Source organism: Thamnophis elegans, chromosome 7 (assembly GCF_009769535.1).
Source record: "Thamnophis elegans isolate rThaEle1 chromosome 7, rThaEle1.pri, whole genome shotgun sequence".
Classification (NCBI taxonomy): Eukaryota; Metazoa; Chordata; class Lepidosauria; order Squamata; family Colubridae; genus Thamnophis; species Thamnophis elegans.
Window position 1 is genome coordinate 64,187,189 of NC_045547.1, and position 25,103 is coordinate 64,212,291.

The following is a 25,103-nucleotide window of genomic DNA, read 5'->3' on the forward strand; positions in this document are numbered from 1 at the left end:
AGTTTTTCTCTAAAGAAGTGCCCCCCCCAATGTAACAGAGGGGCTGAACTGTTTTTAAGTGTGGCCCATTAAAATCAATTAGCTCTTGTTCATATTCCCATGAAGATTTAAAGGGTATATTAAAGAAAGGCAAGAAATCAGAGGAATGCATGCCATTCTTACTTGCCATTATACCCTAGGACTAGAGACATTAGAATTTCAGAGTCTCTGATTCAAACATCAAATATAAAATAAAGAGCAAAACCAGAAAATGGTCACAACATTGGGGGAGTATAGCTCCTAGCCAGTACAACCATACTACATTTTATGTTCCATATTATGGTATATAGTTTTTCATGAAATATTATAAGATAATAATAGGCTTTAAAGTGCACAAGACTCTTTATTGCTTAAGGAAATTAAACTTCTTTACTAAAAATATGACCCTATGACTTGAGGGGGAAAATGGTACTTAGTTATTCTGGGAGTGCTAGTCAGGACATCAGTCTCCCGAAAGCCACTAAAACTGCTTGTTAATTATTGCTTAAAATATTATTTGTATATGTATGTCTCAAAAGTGTGAAAAATTAATATTAGGAGTAGAAGAGTAGAGTGAGCAGTTGGCCTCTCACTGCACTTTAATTCAACTTAGAAATACTTGGTGCAAGCAAGAAATTATCTTCTTTCTCATTTGACTGATTGATTCTGAATAAAGAATTGTTCATTTCCGTTCTAATTAAGACTTCAAAGAACCAAAAAAGATGTCTAATATTCACTATTGCAACTGTAAACAATTCATTAGAGCTTAGAGTTTTGTTCCAGAGTTATGCTGCTATGAATGGTATAATAGCATTCAGAAGGTATTATTAACTCCCTGAATAATATTGTTCCTTCAGCCTTTTCAACCTTTTTAAAAAATAAGTTCTGAATTTCTACTATTGTCTAATGTCAGAACGCATAAATTTGAAATAAGGAAAAAGCTCGTAAGCAAGTGGGGGGGATGGTTTTGCCCGAAGTCCATTTTGTCAGATTCAAGAATTGTGTGTAGGGTTATCTTTCTAGAGAGAATGAGTGAATTCTTTAAATCCAAGTAGAGCATATTGCTTAAATGCAGTCATCTGCCCATTCTTAAGAAAATGGATTATTTAGCAGTGCTGGACCTGTCTCAAAGGTGCATTTCTTGGCAAGTCTAATTCACAATGTAGCAAAGAAACCACATCTAAGTGACACTTTCCTCTTCAGGTAGTCTTAAAATATATATTGAGTTTGGCCAAGGTTGTTCTCAGTTATAGTGGCATTATACACAAGTTGAAAAGGAAACTATTCATTTTCAATGCTTTTCAAATCCTCAGTAACTTTGAATAACACTTTAGAAGACCAGATATGTGTACGACTGAATTGTTCATGCAGTTTTTCTCTGCAGCTCATTATTGGGGATTTTTAAGTTAGCCAACGGAGGACTGAAAACATTTTATATGAACCTCACTTTTACTATAAATTCAACTTAATGTCAACATAAGCAGACATAATTCAGAGCTTTGGAGCTGGGCTTTGTATGCATGTGGATGATACTCACCTTTATATTTCATGAACTAAACATTCAGAGGCAGTTTCAAAGCACTGAAGCTTCAGTTATGATGCAGGATTCAAGTTGTTGAATATGAATAGATTGGAAGAAATCCAAACTAGCTGGAATAATTCCAACAGTAAGCAGAGACTGCTTCGCCTACAAAATATTATTTAGCTTTCTTCTCTGATTGATTTACGAAGGGTGGCCATTAGAGGTGATCAGGAAATCTGTGTCTCTTTTTCTTGTAATTGGAAGCATTGGTTATAGTTTATACAACAATATTTAGTCTATATAGCAGTGCTTCATTGAATGCCCAAAGCATATAAGAGCAAATCTCAACTATCTGATACCTCCTCTTATGAAAAATATAAATAGTCTTAGCAAGGAGATGTATACTTGTTCAAGTATTATGCCTTTTGGGATATATGTCTTCCAAAATGCATATTATATTACTGTATGTATTAGTTTGCATCAAGGTAGTTCCATACATATGATTTGCCAGGAAATTAAGTGCAATTTGTGAAATGAAACAAGAAATACCACATTAAAGAAATTGGGTTATCAAGATCTTGAAGTCAGTCACCCTGATTTTTCAGAAATCTCACGTGGCAAAATGCCAGCTATTAAGAAGATTATGGTGATAATTGGACAAAGCCATGGTTTGGAACATGGAACATGTGCAAATTACCTTCTTTTAGAGGGATCCACATTCAAGTCAGACGCATGAATAACTGCAATTTGCTAGACGTGCTCTGGAGATATGAGTGTTTTGAAACATTGATTTATTTGATTGGGCACATCCACCTTCTATGTAGAGACAACCAGGAACAGCTTCCATATGAGAATGAAGGGCAGTTCTATGTTATTAATTCAAAAAGAGTGCTTGGAATGCATATTTGTGCATTACAAAGCAGGTTTTCTGAATGATTTGTAAAGAGATACACATTGCATATAATGTCTTTTTTTCCCAGTTTATATCCTCTCCAAGAGATATGAAAGATTTTAAACTGGAAAAAAACTTTACTGTGCAAAAAAACCACCTTCAGAGATATAACACATTATTCCATTTTCTTTCTGTAGATTTTGTAAGGATTCTATATGCGGAGTGGAGATGTCCAAAACTTAGTCTTTGTACCTCTTAGTTGCTGCCCTTTCATTCTTTCATAAACACTCTGGTAAGGATGACTTGTAACTTAATATATAGCTTCAGATAAGTTGAAATAATATTATCATAGTATGAACTGTATATTAGTTACCGTACATAATTCATTTTTTGAAAAAAATCATATAGCTGAGAAATTGTGTTCAAAATCTTGTTAAGCGAGAATTAAGAGAGGTAATTACTTTTCATTGGTTCAAAAATATGACATATATAGTATACTTCAGATTTGTGTTTTAATTATTTTTTATTACTGTTTATCAGTACTGCACTGGGCTATTAATAAATAGTGTAGTGTGGTCAAAGTTTAAATTTAAATTTTAGTTTGATATTTATCCCATGATTCATTATTTTGTGTTCTGTAATTCAGAGAATTTGACTTGTTTTATTATTTTGTAATAATTAGTTGGTCAAAAACATTAGTAGCAAAAAATATCATTTTAAGAAAAATCTGAAAGACTATTTATATGCTATATCTGGGATGGCGAACCTATGGCATGCGTGCCACAGGTGGCACATGGAGCCATTTGTCAGGGCACGCAAGGCGTTGCCCTGTCAGCTGGCCAGCGTCGTTCAGCCTTTTTTTACAGCATGTTTCACTCTCCCCTGGCTCCAGAGGCTTTATAGGAGCCTGGGGAGGGCGAAAAGAACCTCCCCCCCCCGGAGGCCCTCCGGAGGCTTCAGGAGCTTCCCTGAAGCCTCCGGAGTGCAAAAAACTGGCCGTATGGGCAAACCGGAAGTTTGGGAACGGACTTACAGTTTGCTCGTAGTGTCAGTTTAAGCCCTCCGGAGGCTTCAGAGACCTTCAGGAGGCTTCCCTGAAGCCTCCAGAGGGCTTAAACCGGCCTATGAGCAAACAGGAACTTCCAGTTTGCTCGTAGGGGCATTTTATGCCCTTCGGAGGCTTCAGGGAAGCCTCCTGAAGGTCCCTGAAGCCTCTGGAGGGCCTCCAGGGGGCGGAGGAGGTTTTTAAAGGTAGTAAAGGTAGAATTTCTTTCAAGTTAAGTTTGATTTATGAGGACTTTAAAGACCATATTGTATTTTGTAAAATTAAAAAAGATGATCTGAATTCCCCCATTCATAAGATGGGTGAATGGTGGTTTTAAATGGAAAATGGATTTCTTTTATGTAGGACCCAGACTGTAATTTATAATTAAGGTTGACTTTATCAAACACTTTCCAGATAAAATTATAACAAAATTTATAAATGGAAAGTATTTTCCAACAGCTGCAGAAATCTGTATTTTCCCCACATCTGTTTTTTTTCTTACTAAATCTTCTTTTTTACATCTCCAAATAGCTAAGTGGCAGCACCTAGCTGACCTGAGCTCATCTCAAAAATATGCAATAAAAGAAATTACTTTTCCCTTTAAAGTGTGTTATACGGAGATACTGTCATGTTCCAACATATGGTAATTCATCACTTCACACCTAATAAATCTTTATATGCAAGAGAAGTAGGTTGATATAACACTTCTCCCTTCCCAGGACTCTTGGGAAAACATCAAAAGGTGCATTCAAAGATGCAGAAAAGCCACAGGAAGGATTGATAGTTAAATGCTTTTGAACTATCAAGGATACCAAGCTTCAAACCAGAAAATTTCTGATCTTGGATTATTTAAAATCAGTTGTCTCCCAGCTATGTTCAATGGTGATTGTCTCTCCCCCCCCCCCACAAATGATAATTACTATCCGCTAAAGCAAAGAGAATAATAATTGACCTTTGTATTGGAGCATAACATTTTGCCCAATGCAACTTGCTGGTGTTAATGAGTTAGAACTTTTTAAATGGAATATAATTGCCAGGTTCTTGTGTTTGCTCTGACATGATGATGAGCTTCTTACATTAGAGTATAGGATTATACCATATTCATTTCAGTAGACAGTGACTCCTGAATATTGCAAAGAATCATAAAAACAAGAATATGCTGCTTGGGTTGAAAAATATGAAACAACTGTCTTCTGCACGCCTGCAAAATTGTTAGATTATGTCTTTGCAGTTAGACGCTGATTTTCCAACACCATTTCTCCACAGAATGAATCGCATTTAGATATTTAATCACAGTTCAGGACTGTTGGCAAAGCACTTATAATTTTCAATCAGTTACTGATGATTCAATTTATACAGTTGGGAATGATTTCTCTGTCCTTAAGAAACCATACTTCTAATCATATTCTCCCTTATATATCAGTAAATTTAGGTATCCCATTGAACATAAGGATAGAAATTAGTCACACTTGGTTTATTTCCACACTCACCCCTGTGTGAGCAACAGGAAATGTTAGATTTGTTGGCTAGAGTAGCACATCAGAAAACATCCTGGAAGAGGACAGTGACAAATTATATGCTTATTACTATTAAGAATACTACATGGATATGTTTATGCAGTGATCAAAAGTTCTGCTCAGTTCATAGGTCTCTTTTCCTAACAAGTGAAAACACAGAATTCTCTTCATAAGGAGATAATGTTAAACCTCCCTGGGAAGATATATGATTAATAAGAAGATATTTATAAAATATTTATAACATGAAATGCATGTTTGCTGTTGTATTTGTTCTAATGTAGCTCTTAAATAGGATAACCCTAACCCTATAAGTGAAGATGCATATTCAAATATAGTACAGATGAACAGAGCTGTGAGTTGAGTTATGATTTGAAGTGCAATTTTATTTACTCCCATTTTCCTAGACTATAAAGTGTTCTATATACTCACTTAGTCCACAAAGTGATTTGATGTACAGAAATTCTTCTGCATAGCCAAATATGTCTGTGTGCATTCACACACACATATACATGCTGCATTTGGGCATATGGCCCCTAATTTTATTATTTAATTATGTCATGGCACCATCAGATCCCATTTCAGAGGAGGAGGTGGAGTAGTTGGTGCTGGGACCGTCCGATGGGGATGAGACATCTCCCTTGGAATGTTTGGATAGGCGAGAGACAGAGGAAGATGCTGTCCCAGTCTCCTCAGGCATTGGGGGAGATGATCAACTGGATAGACAGCTGCCTGTCCTCACAGATATGGAGGATTGGCTTTGGACAGGCAGTGGTTCTAACAGGCAGCAGATCCCCTCTGATGAGGAACAGCTCCCGCTCCCTCTTGATCCAAGGCACGGAGAGTAGAGCAGAGGCAAGATCAAAGGAAGGCTGCTTGACTGCTCGGGGGAAGTTCATCCCGCCCCTCTTCACCAGGAACACCTGCCATAAGTTGACTTAAGGAGAAGCCAGGGAGTTTATCTCTTGTTTGATTTGGCTTACGCTCCCCTGGCTTTGGAAAACTCAGCCTTGACTCTTGTTTCTGCCCGTGCCTTGCCTTTTGCCTTGTGGACATTATGGACTTGTCTTTGGCCTCATGGATCTGTCTGGCCTTTGGAATTGCATCGCCCTTTGGACCTTGACTCTGGATCTTGCCCCTTCTCTTTGGAATTTTTGGCTGCCTTTACAAATTGGTTTTGTCTAGCTTTTGTTTGTGGACTGAGGGTGGCTGCCTTGAGGGAAGTTTGGGAACCTTGTAGGATAATTTGTTGTGGCAGCCAATAGGACAATAAAGGACTTTATCAATGCCTGCCTCTGCCTAGGCGACCTGATCATAGCATAATTAAAATATTGGTGAGCTAACTTTAACTTTAAGAGGGATTAATAAGCCCTCTTAAAATGCCTTAAAACAATATTGTCTTACAAAAGTATTGTTATCTGCCATTAGAAATCCGTTCATACTCATGCACCATTTGAAGGGTGTTCACCCCAAAGGGCATAGCTAAATATCTATGGAGATTCTCAGTCATCAGATCGCGGTTGTTCTCAAAAGTGCTTTTTCAAGAGGCAACTTGACTTTCTTGTTTTCCTTTGAAGATTACAGGAACCATTTGCTCTTCAGTTTAAGATGCACACAGACTCAGACAGACAGATTTGCACTACTCAGGGGGGGACACAGATAAACCTCCAAGTGGCCTCAATGACTCTCTAAAAGGATGCAAATAACAAGCTCTCTGCAAGGAATATAAATCCTTCCATTCCCCACCATCCAGTCAGAGTTGAAGAAGCTTCTTGGATAGGAAGCGAAATGTCTACAAAGAAAACAAGAAAGTTTAGTTGCCTTTTGAAAAAGCACCTTTGGGACAAACATGACCCAGATGACTGAGAATCTCCATAGACATTTTGGTTGGTAGAGTTTCCCCAAAAGAATAATTTCTTCTCTTTTCTTCCACTTTTTCCCAGAATCTTGAGATCTATATCTTTGCAAAAATTATTAGGATAATTTTAATCCAATCATTCTTGGTTCAAGTGAGAACTCTGATTGCTTTGATAAATGATTGTGTTGTTTGCTTTCTTAGTTATCCATAGTATTCTCAAGAATCTTCTCCAGCGTCAAAGTTCAAAAACATCAATATTCTTTCTACCCTGCTTGTGCAAACAATAGAAGGTGACTGTAAGAATCTTATAACAATAAAATAGTCAAGGCTGATAATATCTAGAGATCCTAACAGTTAAAACTTCTTACTTATGCAAAAGAAATATCAGAGCAGACATAAAGAGAATGACAGTACATTTCTCCTTGAAAATGCTGTACAAGAATAAATGAAGATTAATTAATTAAATTTTCAGAACTTTCCTAAATGTTGGCTTAGGCCTGAAAGACTATTTTCCTTGGCATTTTCAGAAGCTGGTTCATAAGAGATTTATTTATTTAGTTGCTTATTTATGTGTTAAACGTATATGCTGCCCATTTCACCAAACGTGACTCTGGGTGGCTTACAATGCTATTACAATAGCCCAGATGGATATCATTAAGCAAGGTATGTTTTTTCCAAAGAAGGCCACTGATTGCATACCAATTGGTATAAAGCAGTGGTTCCCAAACTTGGCAACTTTAAGACTTGTGGACTTCAACTCCCAGAATTCTCCAGCCAGCTCTGCTGGAGTTGAAGTTCACAAGTCTTAAAGTTGCCAAGTTTGGGAACCACTGGTATAAAGAAATGGATCTCTCTCTATATATATAAATGGCTGTGTATGTGTATATTCCAGCATAACTCTGGAATGCCTTGAGCAATTTCAACCAAACTTGGTACACAGATGACTTACTCTCTGGAGACAAATACTGTGGGGATAAGACATCCCTAACACCCCTCAAGGTGTGAGTTCTGTTAAGATGCAACATGTTGTGCCTTTAAATGGCTTCCACTGTACAGCACAATGGAGTTGCCATGGTAACAGCTTCATAGAACTCCACAAGGGGGCTCTCTCTGGTAAGGGGGAAAATCCAAAATTAGAAATTACATTTGATCTGGACATTTTTCCCCTATGAATAAATACCCAGGCAATGCCGGGTTATCGGCTAGTAAGAAATAAAAGTCCTGGTTACTACGACTACCTGAGATGTCCTGGTTATTTTAGAGTCCAGAAGGATTCCCACAATCTAGAGTACTTGCCAGAAACAAGAGAAGGGCAGTAAACTAAACCGCAAACATGAGTCCTCAGTCTTCCAAGTGCTCGTTTCTCTTTCCTCAGACTGATATTTTGTTGAATGTCCACAATAGTGTGACTAGATGTGCACTCAACCCACTCATCTCTGATTCTTCTCTGAACAAATGTTATGGGAAAACAATAAAATAATATTGGTTGAGCCATTCTAAATCAGACTCTTCCTGTTACAAATTTGATCTTTAAGATACGCTTTTAGATCTAAGGCATGGAATACAATTATCCTATTTACTCAGGTGGGCTTCAAAAATTGTAGTAAGGGGTTCTCTGCTCACTTGTGGGGTGGGCATCGCCATGGTGGGTGTAGCCTTGTTGGTCTCCTGCACCACAGGGGGGTAGTTTTTGCCCTCCCCGGACTCTGGAGGCTTTGCTTGATTCTTCAGGAGGATGAAAATGGCCTCCCAAAGTTCCAGGGGCCCCGATTTTCTGGTATGCCTGTTTTTCACCCTCCCCGAACCTCCACGCGTGCCCTACACTTACCTGCATCCAAAATTGGCCGCATGTGGACTCCAGGGAGAGGTGGGGTTGGCAGGGCCAGCCAAGAGTGGGATTTGGGAATTTGCTGAACTGCACAGAATTTTAGCTAGAGGCTCTTCTGAACCCCTGTGAACCCCCAGCAGCCCACCCCCGCATTTACTGTAGAAAACATTTTTAGTAAAAAAAAATCAGGTTTGATTTCTTGCAAATGTAACAGTGGTTTCATCGTTGCACAAGTAGCACAGCTTTTTATGTAATCTTCCACCTCCGATTCCATCTTTGGCCACCAAAATTGACGCCTGGCAAGGTGGAGCATTTTTAGGAATCCAAAGTGGTCTCGTAGTTCCACCTCATGGCTTTGCTGTAGAACTTCCAGCCTCAACCCTGTGGGGACGTACAGTTTTGACCCTTTCCAGGCTAATCCATTTTCCATCGTTAGGATATTATGGTTATTGTTGAGCCACTGGTCTGTTGGGATCACCAATTTCATAGCTGTCATCAGCTTATCCTGGCTTCAGTTAGTGACTTGGGCCCAGAACCTGCAGCACCTGCAGCAGAGACAAAAATCCCAGGGATCCAACAAGTGCCCCCCAAAAAACTTGTTGGGGGATGTTTTGTGGAGAAAACTGCAGTACAGGTCGCAGTCGGTGTTAGTTGGGGGAGAGAGGTTGACCCCTAGGCCCCTGAAATATGGGGTTCCTCAGGGTTCGGTCCTATCCCCCCTTCTGTTTAATATCTACATGAAGCCACTGGGTGAGATCATTCGACGGCACGGGATCAAATACCATCAATATGCGGACGATACTCAGCTGTATCTGTCCGCCCCGTGCCAACTCAGTGAGGCGGTTGACATGATGTGCCAGTGCCTGGAGGCTGTCAGGGTCTGGATGGGGGTTAACAAACTTGTACTCAATCCAGACAAGACCGAGTGGCTGTTGTGTTTTCCTCCCAAGAATTTGGCTATTATTCCATCACTCAGGCTGGGGGGTGAAAATTTACGCCTCTCAGACAGGGCGCGCAACTTGGGAGTCCTTCTGGATCCACAGCTGACTTTAGTACATCACCTGTCAGCTGTGACCAGGGGGACATTTGCCCAGGTTCGCCTGGTGCGCCAGTTGCGCCCCTACCTGAACCGGGAGGCACTCGCAACAGTCACTCACGCCCTCATGACCTCAAGACTGGACTACTGCAATGCGCTCTACATGGGGCAGCCTTTGAAGAGTATTCGGAGACTTCAACTCGTCCAGAATGCAGCTGCGCGAGCGATTGTGGGTGCACCTCGGTACACCCACGTTACACCTATCCTCCGCGAGCTGCACTGGCTACCGATCGGTCTCTGGATACGCTTCAAAGTGCTAGTCGTAACTTATAAAGCCCTTCATGGTATTGGACCTGGGTACTTGAGAGACCGCCTGCTGCCAATTACCTCCCAAAGACCCGTCAGATCACACAGGGTCGGCCTCCTCCGGGTTCCGTCCACCAGCCAATGCCATCTGGCTACTATCCGGGGGAGGGCCTTCTCTGTAGCAGCTCCGGCCCTTTGGAATGAACTCCCCGCGGAGATCCGGACCCTCACCTCTCTCCAGGCCTTCCGGAAAGCCGTCAAAACCTGGCTGTGCCGGCAGGCCTGGGGTTGATGAGTTCCCCTCCCCTCTTGACTGGTATGGCTGTGTGATTTTCGTGTATTTTAATTATGTGTACTGTTGTTTATGTTCCCTTTCCCCTTTGAGTTGTTCGCCGCCCTGAGTCCCTCCTGGAGAAGGGCGGCATACAAATAAACCAAAACTGAAACCGAAACTGAAGAAGGAAGAAGTTGTTCACCCCAACATTTCTTCCTCCCACCAAAAGACATCCCAAGTCACTAACTGAAGCCAGGATAAGCTGATGACAGCTATGAAATTGGCGCTCCCAACAGACCTGTGGCTCAACAATAACCACAATATCCTAACGAAGAAAATGACCTGGACATAGAGTTTGAAGACAGAAGATACTGGAACCAGAATAGAATGACGTTCACATTTAACTAAGAGCTACAGTTTGGGCTTAAAATTGTTTTTGCTACCATTTGACCTGTATGAGCATTACAAATTATTTTATTGGAGATTTTTTTTTGGTTGCTTCCAGAAAGATTCTATGATCAGAGATAAGTTCTCTGATTTATCATTGAGGTGATTTACCACTCCATTCAAATTGCTGCTAATTCCTTACTAAATGGTTGAGTTTCAAATTATTCTCATAACATTTAAAAGAGAAATCATAAAAGCTACTTGGTGTTTCTTTTGCACAAAGTGGTTTCCTAAAATAGATAATAGAAATGAATCAAGCAGATAAAAAACCAGTAAACAAATCAAATATGACTCACCTTGGCTGTTTATATATGTATTACATTATTTCTCTCAACAGGAATGTCAGGAAAGGTTGAAGCACAAGATGAGCTGCTTTATTATTTGGCAGGTTTTTAAAGACAAGAAAACAATGAAGGGATATCTATTATTGAGTGCACTTGAAAAGTTTAAAGCATTTAGGGGAGTGGCTTTTCATAAGCATAATGCAATTGACAGTTTAATTCATGTAACATAGTAGTTAAGCATGGACAGGAATTCATTTGTATTCCACTGACCAGAAATAATAATCCAGATACCAAAATCATATTTTTTGTCTCTGATATCTTTAAAATAGTAGTTAACTGCACTTTCCAAATATCTAGGCCCCCCTAATAGTCTGAAAAGGGACGTGGGGGCTCAGTGGCTAAGATGCTGAGCTTGTTGATCAGAAAGGTTGGCAGTTTGGTGGTTTGAATCCCTAGTGCTGCGTAACGGAGTGAGCTCCCGTTACTTGTACCAGCTACTGCCAACCTAGCAGTTCGAAATCATGTAAAAATGCAAGTAGAAAAATAGGGACCACCTTTGGTGGGAAGGTAACAGCATTCCATGCGCCTTTGGCATTTAGTCATACCGGCCACATAACCACAGAAATATCTTTGGACAGCGCTGGCTCTTCGGCTTTGAAACGGAGATGAGCACCATCCCCCGGAGTCAGGAATGACTAGCACTTTTAATCGTCTGAAATCATTAGGGTTTTTTTTCCTTTCTATTGTTTGAACTCTTAGGAAGACAATATTCTATAAAACACTGGCTATTGAGCTTGTTAATGAAAACATCTAATCATGTTCTTGGATCTTAACATTGGTTCAGTCATAAAAAGAAAAATGGCTGCTCTTTGTCTTGGGGGGGGAGTCTCATCTTGGAAGACATTCTAAAAGTACAATTTATTGTCAATGAAACTGGTACACTTAATATTCAGGCTTTTATTCCTAAAGTTGAAAATGAACCTTCTTATAAAGTGCCTGCAATGTGATGGAGCCATCTAAAATGGTTTCCATGCAAATTGTATTTTACCTTTCTTAATAACAACCATTTTCTTCTCCTGTTGTAAGAAAAGACACCTGCAGTGTGCTATCCTTTTGTATCCTTCTTTGACATTTCTTTTTTCAAAGTATTTTCTGCTCCTTGAAAATATTTTACTCTATAACTGAATATTGCTCTTTATAGGGCATATTTATTGGTAATAATCTGACAAATTTGATTTCCTGAGAAGGATTTGACTTAAACGGAATTGTAAATAAATAACCCCAGCCCCTGGAGAGTGTGAATGGGTAGAGGAAGAGAACAGGTTTCTCAAAACAGAATGCTTTGCAATTCAATTAATCCCAACAGATGTACAGGGCAAATGAGGGGCCTTGACGGTTTTCGGAGGATGAAAAAAGAATGCACACAGCTTGAGATTGAAACTGAAAAGAACTGCATAACTAATAAGGTTCTGTGTCAAAGACCCTTTATACCTCACAGTTCTGTGAGATTTCTGAGAACCGTCTTTAACTGGCACCGCTGTGGGATGGAAATTTAAATATGGCCAGAAAAGAAAGATTAGGTATCAGGCAGAGAATAAAGAAATTTTAATTCCACCAGTTTTAATTTATTTATGTATTTATTTATTTATTTATATGTCAGATTTAGATACCACCCATCCGACTCTCAGAGTAACTTAATATATGTGCTTTGACAAACCTCATGGATCCATTTCATCTTAAACAATATAAGTTGCCATCTTGGGACTTTCATCTCTTGAACAGGGAGCCTGCTTTATTATATTCTGTGATGTCCTTCTTCACAGGGGCTCAGATGCAGGGGACTAACTAAATAATCAGAAAAGTGCCATACCTAGCTGAGCTTGGAAATGAGAAATCAGGTTCAGATCTTAATTTTAATGTTGAAGCTCCTAAGGTGGCTTTGGCAAACTTGCAGTCTTTATCCACACAATCCATTTTAAAATGAGGAAAAAAATAGAAAATCAAGCATATATCTGTACATGCAGCAATTTGCATATTGATAATAGAATAGAATAGAATTCTTTATAGGCCAAGTGTGATTGGACACACAATGATTGGAGTAAGCAGGGTATGTTCATATTACTGTAATGTTCCTTCGTCCGAAATTTTGAAATCATTTTATTTATTAAAATGTATTGAATAGACATGATTAATTTTCAAATAGTAACTGTTGTCATGTTTGAGAGTTCAAAACTCATCTAAGCAAATGGATTGTTCTATATAAAAAAAAGAGGGGACAGTGCTTCATCTGGGCAATATTTACATGAATCCATGAAGCAGAAAACTGAAATGCTTTCTGAATTACCTCCTGCAGTAAAGGCAGCAGGTATAATAAACTTCTTTCACCCGAAATGAGAATTGCTGGGGCCAAAAGAAGGACTTTGTAAATTGTTTCAGGGCTGAGGAATTGTCTTCCTCTTGAGGTGCATGAAAAAATTCAGATTTTTTTGCATCTCAAGAGAAAGATCACTCCAGTGACCAAAATAACTGAACCAGAAAAGTCACAGATAGCTTATACGTGAAATATATCATAAAAATGTATTTAAACTTTGCAGCAGATAGGCAAGGAATACAGCTAAGTGTAGAGTGTGTCTACATATGTGTCTACCAGAGTTTGGAGAAACTGAAATAACATTTTTTCATGAATGAATCTTGAAAGTAACACTATTAGGATATTAGCAACAAAGTAAAATCTAAGGAAGGATTATAAAACACAAGTGAATTACTATGTCATGCAATGATGGCAAACCTTTTAGGCTTGGCAAGTCAAAAATTTGGAAAATGCCTACTATGACTCTGCTGGCATGTCACACACAGACCAAACAAAATAGAAACAATTCTCTATCTGTCCCCATTTAGGCCACATAATAGTAGCGCCAAAGGTGAGCCTGAGGTAGAGGTGATTACTTTCAGGCAGTGTTTGCTTTCTGTTAACAGGTGCAGCCTCTGCAGCCTCCAAAAACTGTGAGATGGCATGCCTTGTTCTTGCACGATTTTCTGAGGCAGTGGAGGCCAAGCAGGTTCACCATCATTGATTTAATGCTTACTAAATCATATTCAGCAGGAATAATAAAGTAAACATTTTGCATCACCTCAGAGGACACTGTAAGGCAATTTTAATAAGTACTGACTGATCTCATTTCCCTTCCCATTGATCTCACTGCATGGCATGGTTCAGGTACCCTTACTAAAACTGAATCTCTTTCATGGTGCCTGCCCTCTGGAGCACCTGTCTCTTGAGATCCAGATGAGATCCATCCTGACGTGGTACATCTTATTTATGACTATTGGAATTTTTATTCAGCCTCAATTTCCCTCAAATATTGGAACACTGCTATCATGTCTCCCCTAGTCCTTCTTTTCATTAGACTAGACATACCCAATTCCTGAAATCATTCTTCATATATTTTACCCTTCAGTCCCCTAATCATTCTTGCTGCTCTTTTCTGCATTCTTTCCAGAGTCTCAACATTTTTTTTCATATTGTTGTGACCAGAATTGGATGAATTTTCTAAGTGTGGTCTTATTAAGGCTTTATAAAGCAATACTAGAACTTCATATGTTCTTGATTTGATTCCTCTATTAATATAGCCTAGAATTGCATTGACTTTTTGGGCTGCCACCGCACACTGTTAGCTCACATTTAATTGATTGTCCGTTAAGATTCTCAAGATCCCTCTCACAGTTATTAATATTAAGCCATGTTTCACCTAACGTGTACCTATACAGTTTTTCTTGCCTAAGTGAAAAACCTCACTTTTATCTCATATAATTTCATTTTATTATATAGGGCCCAGTGCTCAGGTCTATCAAGATCTTTTTGGATTTTGAGCTTGTCTTCCGGAGTTGATTATTCCTGTCAGCTTAGTGTTTCCTAAAAATTTGATGAGTTCCCCTTCTACTCCTTCATCTAGATCATTTATGAAGATGTTAAAGTGTGTGTGTGTGTGTGTGTGTGTGTATATACCCACCTTCAACTTAATGATTACTCTTGGAAATATCTCCTCAGTTTTCTTGGCCAATTATCAATTGTATTTGACTCCTTCCTAGGTCTAAGAGAGACTGACTGAATCAAGGTCACCCAGCTGACTTTGTGCCTAAGGCAGGACTAGAGTTCATGGTCTCTCAGATTTTACCCTGATTCCTTAACACTACACCAAACTGATTCTATTGTTAGAGAGCCTAATAAATTAATTAAATTAAAAAATAAATCTTGCTGCATTCTCATGTAATGAAAAACGTATTTGTGTATTCCAAAGTATATTTATTATCAGCAAATCCTTGATTCGGTGTAGGATTCAATAAGTCTCTGAACTTAGTAATGTAACTCTTGAAAGCTTTCCCTACGTTTTCCAGAACTCTGCACATTGTTTCACATGCAGCTTGAAAAGTCAGTACAACCAGTTGTAAAGCTCACCAAGCATTTAAAACTTTAAGATTACAGGGTATGATCAAGGCTGTAATTGAGGATAAGGTAAAGGTAAAGGTTCCTCTCGCACATATGTGCTAGTTGTTCCCAACTCTAGGGGACGGTGCACATCTCCGTTTCAAAGCCGAAGAGCCAATGCTGTCTGAAGACATCTCCGTGGGAACACGGAATGCTGTTGCCTTCCCACTAAAGTTGGTCCCTTTTTCTACTTGCATTTAACATGCTTTCGAACTGCTAGGTTGGCAGTAGCTGGCACAAGTAAGGGGAGCTCACTCCGTTATGCGGTGCTAGATATTTGAACTGCTGAACTGCCGACCTTTCTGGTCAACAGGCTCAGCATCTTACCCACTGAGCCACCACGTCCCTGTAATTGAGGGTAAATATCAGTAAATCTGTGCTAAACAAAGGGTCTGCCCTTGTTACTATGTTATCTTTTATATTACCCATAATACTTATCAAGTCTCAGAGAAATAAATTGAAAAAGGTAGACAATTCTCAGCTAAGTTCAGATGAAGAAGAAAAAAAGATGCTTTCTTTTATCTGATTTTAATAAAGCCATATCAGAAAGTATAACGTTTGCAGAAAATAATCAACTAAAATTTACTAAATCATGTGCAGTTAGTTTTGAATTAAGATTTTTTTAAGCCGCTACTTTTTGCAATGTTAATGTATATAATAGCCAGTGACTATACTCATTTAATAAACAAACTTAAATAACTTTCCATTTTCTGTGGCTTCTCACTGAGTCTATGACTTTTCCTCTTCCTCCTATAACCAATCCTCAGCATTTCCTTTCTTCTGTTTTTATTACGGCATAGCTGGCTATGTGCCATGTGCCAGTCTTGCATGTCTATTAAATTAGTGTTCTCTAATAGCAGATGGAGTTTTGGTTGCTTCTGTTCTTTACTGTAGGCTGTTGCTAGTGAGTACACTAATCAAGTTTATTGATTGTTAATTAGAGCTCAGATAAAAATAGCTGGGCTTTAAGTAATTACTGAACTAAGAAGGCATTGGAACAATATAAGCTGGCTTCCAAAACATGGAATAACCAGTGAAAGGTGAAGAGATCTACAAGAAGACGAGGGTTGATAATATGAAAAATTTAATTACATTCATTTTAACCAAAGCTTATCACAGGACTTTAATGTGCAACGTTTCACTACTACCTTCCCAAATAAAAAATGTGGCTTTAAGATGTTTCATTTAATTAAACTGATTATGAATTAAAAATTAATGTCAGTATAAACAAAGAGTACAACTCTAAAGCCCCAAACCAGTTATTTTGCAAAGTATCATAGATAACCAGGAGCTCGCTCAATTTTCTGGACATTGTTGGAAACTCGAATATCAATGCAAAAACACAGATAATTGTCTTTTAAAGTATATATGACTTCCAGGTATATTGCTTTCAATGTTTGTTTTATGTTCAGATTCACTATTCAATGTGCGAAACTTATGTGTACCATATACATTTAAATAACTCAGAAGATGATGGGCTGAGCAGAAATGATAGAAATCAAAATAAACTAGGCTGCAGAGAAGGCAAATATTGGATCGCATAAACTCATTTTCTAGTTAAAAGGGTCATTTGATTTCAACAATATTTATTATTGTTTTCTGTGTCTACAATTTAAATGCCAAACATCTCAGAAACTGAAGCAAAAGAAATTCAAGGTTGTACAGTGCATATTTGCGTGTGCCTTTATCCTATGGTCATTTTCTCTGCATTACTTTTTTCACATGGGACACTCATGTTGGTAAAGCATGACCTAAAAGCATCTGGGGAGAAAAAATGGGGGAGTTTATACAATGATGGGCTGCTTCCGGTTCAGACCGGTTCAGGCGAACCGGTAGTTCTGACAATCAGCTAGCCCCACCCACTTGCACCCGCCCTTTCCTGTCCTATATTTCCTTCTTTCTAGCTCAGTTGATTTGTGCGGCACAGCTGATTTACAATACAATACAATAGCAGAGTTGGAAAGGACCTTGGAGGTCTTATAGCAATAGCAATAGCAATAGCAGTTAGACTTATATACCGCTTCATAGGGCTTTCTGCCCTCTCTAAGCGGTTTACAGAATATTGCCCCCACAGTCTGGGTCCTCATTTCACCCACCTCGGAAGTATGGAAGGCTGAGTCAACCTTGAGCTGGTGAGATTAGAACCGCTGAACTGCAGATAACAGTCAGCTGAAGTGGCCTGCAGTACTGCACCCTAACCACTGCGCCAACTCGGCTCTTATTAGTCTTCTAGTCCAACCCCCTGCCTAGGCAGGAAACCCTATACCGTTTCAGACAAATAGCTATCCAACATCTTCTTAAAGACTTCCAGTGTTGGGGCATTCACAACTTCTTGAGGAAAATTCTGCTCCACTGATGAATTGTTCTAACTGTCAGGAAATTTCTCCTCAGTTCTAAGTTGCTTCTCTCCTTGATTAGTTTCTACCCATTGCTTCTTGTTCTACCTTCAGGTGCTTTGGAGAATAGTTAGACTCCCTCTTCTTTGTGGCAACCCTGAGATATTGGAACACTACTATCATGTCTCCCCTAGTCCTTTTTTCTCTTAAACTAGACATACCCAGTTCCTGCAACCATTCTTCATATGTTTTAGCCTCCAGTCCCCTAATCATCTTTGTTGCTCTTCTCTGCACTCTTTCCAGAGTCTCCACATCTTTTCTACATCATGGCGACCAGAACTGAATGCAGTATTCCAAGTGTGGCCTTAGCAAGGCATTTTAATGTGGTATTAACACTTCATGTGATCTTAATTCTATCTCTCTGTTTATGTAGCCTAGAACTCTGTTGGCTTTTTTTGCAGCTGCTGCACACGGCTGGCTCATATTTAAATGGTTATCCAAGATCCCTCTCACAGTGACTACTGTTGAGCAAGGTACCACCTATACTGTACCGGAGCATTTCATTTTTTCTTGCCTAAACGTAGAACCTTACTCTTTTCTCCATTGAATTTCATTTTATTAGATAGCTCCCAATGTTCAACTTTGTCAAGATCCTTCTGTATCTTAAGCCTATATATTTCTGCGCCTCCACTGTTCTACTTACCTTAGAAAGAAAGCAGCTGAGCTTCAAATTGCTGTATTTTCAATGCTGCACGCAAGAGTGTTAGGTGCACAATCACCGAACCGGTTGTTAAACCAGTTGGAGCCCACCACTGAATGCATAGTACAGAACAGGCAAAAAAATCCCAGCTGTTCTCACTGAGTGGTGCCTTTCTTTAATTGACTTGTATGATTAGGGAAGATTCATGCTTAAATATGTAGCTTCTATTGAGTTTTGCCCTAACTCTTAGCACAGAAGAAGGGGCTGAAAAATGAAAAATTGCATGCCACCTTTGTTTTATTTCTTTTAGGAATTAATTAAATAGCCATGAAAGCATTAACCTTTCATGACAGAATTTCTCAAACCACCTTTAAAAAGGGATAGTGTTAATGGATGCACTTTATTAGTCCAAGAAAAAAAAATAAGTTCTGTTTTAATTAAAGAGTGAGAAGATATGGTTTTCTCTAGTGGCCTCCATGATTAGTCACCAGATTAACTGAATGCCAATTATTCCAGAATTCATCGTTTTATTTTCTCTTAATGGGCAGCGTTTCCTACTTCCTTCTCTTTCAGTGGTTTTGCAGATAATCAGTCGGGCCTCCTATGAGAGATGCAAGGAGTCGCTTGTTTTTCCTTTATGGAACCAGGAAGCGAATTAGCAACGATGAAATGCAGAATGCAAATGGCAGAACTTCACTTGTTAAAAACAAAGAATGATTGCCATTGATCGAAGTTCTGTGTCCACGTTTTCCTCACTGTAACATTCTGCTAAGTTTCTCTTCAGTGTTTTTTTCTTTCTTTTTGTCAGTAATGGGAAAATACCAACAGGATGGCATTATGTCACAGACTTAACTTTGCTACATGTTAGAAAAGACGGAAACCTGGGAGACATTTTCTGTGACAACCCTACCTTTTTAATATTCAGAGTCTTTCACTTCAAATAGGTTTACGGTTTTGTTTTGTTTTCAAAGTATGTATTATAAAAAGTATGTATTATAAAAAGTATGTATTATATAAAACAAAAAAATATTGTTCTTTACACCTTTCAGATTTTACTTAAAAATAACCTTGTGAGATTTCCTCAGGTTTTTTTCCCCCATTAACGAAAAAATGTTCTGTATTAGTATGCATTTTAGGCTATGATTTTGACATTATGAAATATAACTGTGTAAATAGACAGCATCATTTTCTATCTCCCAGCCTTTTTTTATGAGTTATTTTATACAGTTTTCAAAACTTCAGTATGTTTTCATTGTTTTAAAGCTGTAAATCTCTACAAGGTTTGTATTAGACAAGGATATTATAAAGTTATCAATTAATCAAAATGGGCTGCCTGTTACTAGAAAGTAATTTTAAAAATCTCTGGGGTGAGAAGACAATATCTTCCTCCTGCCTCAGATTTATTTGATTTGTACTGCTTTCACACAATAAACCGTGATTTGGTCTTTGCCCAACTGGGTAAGATAATCTAAAAGTAAGTCTAAGTAATTTAAAACAATTAGTCCCTTTTAATAATTTAAACAATACAGCCAAAAGACAAACAGAGGTAGTGGCTCAGTGGCTAAGACGCTGAGCTTGTCGACCAGAACGGTTGGCAGTTCAGTGGTTCAAATCCCTAGCATCGTATAACGGAGTGAGCTCCTGTTACTTGTCCCACCTTCTGCTAACCTGGGAGTTTGAAAGCATATAAAAATGCAAGTAGAAAAATATGAACCACCTTTGGTGGGAAGGTAACAACATTCTGTGTGCCTTCAGTGTTTAGTCATGTCGGCCACATGACCATGGAGACATTTTTGGACAACGCTGGCTCTTTGGCTTTGAAATGGAGATGAACACTGGCCCCTAGGAACAACTAGCACATATGTGTGAGGGGAACATTTATTTTTACCTTTAATATGTTATTGTAATGTAGGTACTGATGAGTCAATATAGAATGCTTGCATCTACCTCCGTTTGTCCTTGGCTGTATTGTTTAAGACTAAGTAATTTAAAAGTGGCAAATCTTGTGACCATGTCCTGAAATAGCCACTCATAGACTGAATTAAGGTTTTGATGAGTACAATGATGTGCCTTACAGGGGGGATCCCCAACCCCCAGTCGGCAGCTGGTTCAAAAACCTGCCCCCTCCACCCCCACCTCACTGCCACCAATCCACACAACCAGAAAGGTTGTGTGGATTGATCTCTGCTTTACAGTTTAGATTTTTGGTATTTTTCATATTTACAATTTGTTCATTTTCAAAGGTCTGTTTTCTTTTATTTTATGAATTCACAATGTAAACTCTTTTTTTTTCAATTTTTGCTCATCAGGTACCACAGAGAAATGGCTTTATGGATTTGGATATTGAGCATCCTGAGCTGCTCCTGCATTTCTTGCGCATTACGGTCAAAGAAATTGGACACGTTCCAGAGTAAGACAGAACTTAGTCATCTAGCAGTGAACCATGATACGGGGACAGTCTATTTAGGAGCCGTAAATGCCCTGCATCAACTCACAAGAGACTTGAAACCCTCAATAGCTGAAGTAACCACTGGGCCACATTTGGATAACAAAAAGTGCACACCTCCCATTGAAGAAAGCCAGTGCTCTGACAAACAAATGACGGACAATTACAACAAATTACTGTTGGTGGACACGCAAGAGAAAAGAATAGTCGTTTGTGGGAGTCTATTTAGGGGCATATGCTCCATAAGAGAACTTGAAAATATTTCCAACAGGACTTACTATGAGACCGGCAGTGGGGAGAAATCATTTGTTGCAAGTAATGATGAGAATGTAGCCACTGTGGGGCTGATCACCTCCTTGAAAAAAGGCCGAATGATGTTTGTGGGGAAGGGCAATGGGGGGAATGACAACGGGGTCATAATCAGCACGCGGCAGCTTTTTAATGGAGACGGGAGAGAGGTTTTTGAATTGTACGCTGATCCTGCTGCTATTAAATCAGCATATCCTTACTCAAGCTCACAGCAGTTCCTCTATATCTTTGAGGACAATAAATTTGTTTATTTCATTTTCAATCAGAATGAGAGGCAGGCCACTATAAATAGGACACTTATTGGGCGACTCTGCAAAGAAGATGAACATTACCACTCCTATTTTGAAATGGACCTGGAGTGTAAAGATGACACCGGCCCTTTTAATCAAAGCAATGCAATCTATGCTGCTGTCCATGGAGAACACCCAACACTTCATCCGGCATCATCAGAACAAGCTTTTGAGGCCCCACCCCAGGACAAGCTGCTCATTGGCCTTTTCAGGAGGATGGAAAAAGACTCCTTGGTGTCTGCCATGTGTGTTTATAATTTGAGCGATATCAACAAAAAAATGGAAGAAAACAGGGAGAAATGTTATACAAAGGATTCACGCAATGTATTTTACAAACCATTCAGAACAGAAAATGCTCCATGCAAAACTACGTCGCACCAGGTGAGTTGAAATAATTAAGTTGCTGTGGAAGATGAGCATTCATCTGATGTTTCCCATCCATAGGATAAAACCACAAGACTCAAACATCATTAGTAAGCCCAAATGTGTCTTTTTTTACCATATAGAGATAATCCTGTATAATATTTATAAAATCTTCTTTTTTCTGAGGCATTATTTCATATGAAAGACCCCTATTTCAAACTGCATTTCATTTATGTTTTTATGCTGGCCATTCAAGGGTTTCAAACAGGCACAGTTCAGTCAAACCTAAGCACGTCCATGAATACCTTTCAATAAAATAATTCCAATTTAAAAGTGCTTCCTGTTGGCTGAATTATTATGCCTTCATGGTTTCTGTATCAAGGGACAGTAGTTGCTTCTGCAAATAGATTTTTTATAGGAGAAAAAAATATTGATTATATTAATGGCAGTGTATCAGCAGCATTAGAGCACCTGAGTAAAGTTTACAGGTCCTACATATGGGGAACAATCTTTCTAGATGACATGTTAACATTGTTGAACATAATGCAGTTTTATAATCTATTGATCAATTCACAATTTACTGAGATGTCATAATATGCAGCTTTTCTATTTTTCTGAAACACTTGAATTTTCAGATCGATCCTAGAGGATAATATTTGTTTGAATTTGTGATTCCTAATTCATGCCTCCTTTCTTAGAATTCAAGTGTAACGTTTCCATGTGGCTCTGAACATTTACCGTATCCTTTGGGAAGCAAAGAAGGAATTTCTGCAGAACCTGTGTTCAAAAAGGAAGGGATAAATTTAACAGCAGTGACCTTTGCTGTGGAGAATGGGAAGACTGTAGTATTTGTTGGAACATCAGACGGCAGAATTCTGAAGGTAATTTCTTATGTAAATTAATGCTAAAAATTAGGTGAGATAGAATACTAAAATTACGACCATCATAAATTGACTATAGACCTAAAGTTATTCCAAGTGATTGTTTGACTTTTAAATAAAATAAATGAAGCCAAAAGCATTTGAAGGATAAATTCTGAGAAGGCAATATAGATAGTTCTCGACTTAAAACCATTCACTTAATGACTGAATTCAGAGTTACAATAACACTGGGGGAAAAAAAACCTCATGACCATTTTTCACACTTACAACCATTCCCATGATCAAAATACATGGCTTGGCAACTGGTTCATTTTCATGATGATTACTGTGTCCAGGAGTCGGATCACCTTTTGCAACCCACTGATAAGCAAAATCAATGATGAAGCCAGATTCACTTTACAACCATGTTACTAACTTAACTGCCTTAACAGTGGCAAGAAAGGCTGTAAAATGGAGTGAAGCTCACTTTGAAACAGTCTTGCTTAGCAACAAAAATTTTGGGCTCCATCATGGTCATAAGTCTAGGACCTTCTGTACCTTGTTTAAAAGATTATGATACTGATATATAACTCAGAAATTAGTTCCTCCCTCTGATTCAAATGTGCTTAAAGTTCATAAACTCATAGTTCAAGAATATAATAATCTGTGCATAACAATCCTACTTGGGGCAGTTTCTGTCATAAAGTGGTTGTTAACCAACTGTTGTGGCCCGCCTGCAGCCAGCAGAACTGGTAGCAGACTCAGACAAGTGAGGAGGTTGGGGAGGAACATGAGCCAGTCCTGGAGTCTGAGGAAGGCTCTAAAGAGGGCTCTGTGTTGGAGGCAGAGATGGGGCCAGGGCCAACCAATAGTTATCAGCTGCCTTTGGAGTCAGATATCAGTGGGGCAGAAGAACAGCTGAAGCCTGTTCCCGATGTGTGCATGTGCAGAGTTGCCAGGAGAAGGTAACAGCTAAGGAGCAAGGGTCAACTCAGAAGGAAAGACACAGGTGGACGGTGAATGGCCCCTCCCATAGGGAATAAAAAGGAGCAAAAGGGGAGGGAAGTTTTCAGGAGACAATTAGTTCAGTTCATTAGGGTGAAGATCTGTTCCTGACGTCTTGCCAAGTAATTGCTGCTACAGCATGGTGTTTGGAAGATATCGGCCTGGCAACTCTCCAAGCCTGATAAAGGTCTGTAGTTGTGAAATTTCAAGAAAGACTGTTTGCTGGGGCTTTGCTGGAGAGGAATTCCCTTTAAACTAAATAAAAGAGGTTTTAACGGAACGAGGAGTCTGCTTCATGATCTTGGGAAGCCTAGGTCAGAACACCAATACACATAAAGGCAAAAACTATATGCTCCTCCTCTCATACTGCTGTTATCTCCACTTCAACTTCCTGGCCATCTCCACACACTGCTCTCACCTTTTGGCTGCGCAACACTCTGCTGCTTTTTCTTATGCCTGTCACCACCCACCATCCCTAGCTGATCTTTGGGGGGAGGAAGACAGCAACGATCAACTGGGAGAAGTTGTGGGACAAAGAGGAAACAGCAGTGGCATGCAGGATGGCTAAAAGGTAAGGATGGGAGAACATAACTGGATGGAGGAATTCAAATGCATGCTGCATTGATAAATGCAAGAGGACTGCTAGGTTTTGATCACATGACTATGGGGCACTGTAACAACTGTAACTTCCAGGATCAGCCATAACTAGCCATTTTGTTTCCTGCTGTCATAATATCAAACAGTTACTGAATGAATGGACATTAAGTGAGGATCACTTACAATTGAAATATAGTTTTCAGTCTAAAATCAGTGCAAACTCAACCCTCAAGGAAAACCTTTCCCAAAAGACAACAATCTATTAGTTTATTAGCCAAACATATTTGATTATGTTTTTCAGATTTTTTTTAAAAAAAAAATCTCCTAAAGGGTATCTCTTGACTTTTGGCAGGAAGATTTAGGAAGATTTTTAGAGTTGGGACAGGTATATTAAGCTTCTAAAAAACTTAAATTAGACATTGAGCTTTAAAATATTGCTGAAACTTTTTTTAAAAAAGGGGGAGACATTATAACTTTTGACCAATCTAGAAAACCTTTTGGAAGACATAAAAGGGACAAATAGCAAGAAGAGCTGATGGCAAATGGAGCACAGCAGTCAGAGAATGGATCCCACTTGATTAAAAGCATCCAGGAAAGGGACCTAAAACAAGATGGATCGACGATATCAGCAGATATTGTAGGGCCAATTGGCAAAAGAAAGCTCAGTAATGTACGGAAGAGGCCTTC

The 25,103-nt window shown here is 39.0% G+C and overlaps 1 protein-coding gene across 5 annotated transcripts in view; it reads left to right on the forward strand.

Annotated features, from left to right (window-relative positions):
- Nucleotides 1-25,103, forward strand: part of PLXNB2 (plexin B2) — a 388,095-nt gene that overhangs the window by 242,141 nt on the left and 120,851 nt on the right. For 3 of the 5 annotated variants that reach the window (XM_032220723.1, XM_032220722.1, XM_032220726.1), the window contains 2 exons: nucleotides 20,856-21,972; nucleotides 22,653-22,835. In XM_032220723.1, the coding sequence (XP_032076614.1) occupies nucleotides 20,856-21,972; nucleotides 22,653-22,835 (1,300 nt within the window). Of the gene's footprint in view, nucleotides 1-2,629; nucleotides 2,725-20,855; nucleotides 21,973-22,652; nucleotides 22,836-25,103 lie in introns of all 5 variants that reach the window. The other 2 variants (XM_032220725.1, XM_032220724.1) reach the window with 2 other exon arrangements.